At 45.0% G+C, this 1,733-nt stretch overlaps 1 protein-coding gene across 1 annotated transcript in view; it reads right to left on the reverse strand.

Moving 5' to 3' along the window:
* The window catches only part of GNAO1 (guanine nucleotide binding protein (G protein), alpha activating activity polypeptide O), an 85,381-nt gene that overhangs the window by 3,732 nt on the left and 79,916 nt on the right, over window positions 1-1,733 (reverse strand). Inside the window, exon 6 of the mRNA XM_009889550.1 lies at window positions 282-435. Within this exon, the coding sequence (XP_009887852.1) occupies window positions 282-435 (154 nt within the window). The remainder of the gene's footprint in view (window positions 1-281; window positions 436-1,733) is intronic.

Genomic DNA, 1,733 nt, shown 5'->3' on the forward strand with positions numbered 1-1,733 from the left:
TTAAGTCATCCTCACGCTTTAAGTGGACCCCTAAACATGGCGGGGGCGATCGTATGGCATTTATTGAAATAAAACGTGCAGGGAAGCAGGCGGGAGCTCTCGCCGCGCATCTTTAGCCTCACTGCCTGCGATACACCGCCGTACCAGCCTGGGGGTTGGACTAGATGATCTCCAGAGGTCCCTTCCAACCCTGACCATTCTGTGAGTCTGTCATTGCGTGGACGGGAAACGCTCCGAGATCCCTTTGCTACGCATCCCTGTACAGCCGGCTTTCTCGTTACCTGTGTACTCAGGAAAGCAGAGAGTCAGTGGAGATTTCTTAATTTTCTCCTCAAATATGTCCTTCTTGTTTAGAAAGAGGATGATAGACGTATCGGTGAACCACTTGTTGTTGCAGATGCTGTCAAAAAGCTTCAGCGATTCGTGCATGCGGTTCTGCAACAGAAAGGAGAGATCGCATCAGACCAAAGAAGGCGACCTGGGGACGTTCAACATGTAGGGAGGTCTAAAACAACTAAAATTAAAGAGGAAAACACAAAAAAATTAAAAGCTACGATATACATAATAAATTTATGTATACATACAGCTGAACGTATACATACACAGATGCAGTTCCCATAACATTTGACACACAATTAGTAACTTAAGGGCATTTAGCTGTACAGAGCTGTTTTGATTTTGCATCACATATAATTTACAGGATCCCAGCTCATAGAAATCATCATGCACCATGCATGGATGGGGAGTTACTTTTGCCCTTTGATCAGATTTACGTGTCGGTGCAGCTCATGCAGATTTTCTAAAATGTTTCCATTAATTTTTAAATTTTTTTTTTTACTTTGTCGAGCGCGTGTGGCACACAACTGGTTGGATACATTAACCAAGGACTGGTAGATCCTTGAATTAATCTAGAGTTGGAAGCAGACATCAAGGTGACATAATTTTGGAAATGACCTTGCCGTGACCTTTGCCTGGTTTTGTTATTTTGTTTAGTGGTGTTGCCTGTTGTTGGGCTTTTAATTTTTTTAAATATTTATTTATTTATTTATTTTAGTTCTCTTGGAAGATGGCTCAACAGAAAGTGTCTGGCAGAGAGGAAAAAAAAGTGAAATAGGAAGAGGAAAGTTTAAAAAGGAAAAACGTAACAAAAGGCATCTAAGAACAACCAGACCAGAAGTCAGGCAGCTACCACGGATGTTAGCTCATGCCTCTAGAAGAGCATTAGCTACTCGCCAGCAGAAGAGCCATACGTTCAAATGCACGCGCGGCGAGGAGTTTGGTTACAGGGCATGCAAAAAAACACCACGGGAAAGGAGAGAGAGAAGAGGAATGAAAAAAAAAACCCAAACAGACCAGTTAGAGAGTTGCAAAGTCCGCCACATGGTTTTATGGTGGTGGGAAGAGCTCACGGCAAAGTCAACCAAGTGTCATGTTCCCTGCTGCTTTCAACTCTCAACTCGGTTTTTCTTTTTGTTGTTTTTTTTTTTTTTTTTTTCTCGGTTCAAGAGAAGCTTCATACCTGCCGAATTTGGTTGGTCTCTCAAATGCTCATTTTTTGGCCTTTGTTTGGCTAGATAAGGTGAGTCGGCCGAGGCAAAGCTGTGAAGGATGCCGAGGCTGGCGATGTTCGGCGCGCGAGGCCGACGCCGGAGTGCGCCCGCCGGTCGCGTGGCCGTCTCTCAGCCGGGAGCCGGGCAGCGGAGAGAGCAGGCGCGGGGAGGACGAAGCACACA

The sequence above is a fragment of the Charadrius vociferus genome, unplaced genomic scaffold, assembly GCF_000708025.1.
Source record: "Charadrius vociferus isolate BGI_N301 unplaced genomic scaffold, ASM70802v2 scaffold1061, whole genome shotgun sequence".
Taxonomy (NCBI): Eukaryota; Metazoa; Chordata; class Aves; order Charadriiformes; family Charadriidae; genus Charadrius; species Charadrius vociferus.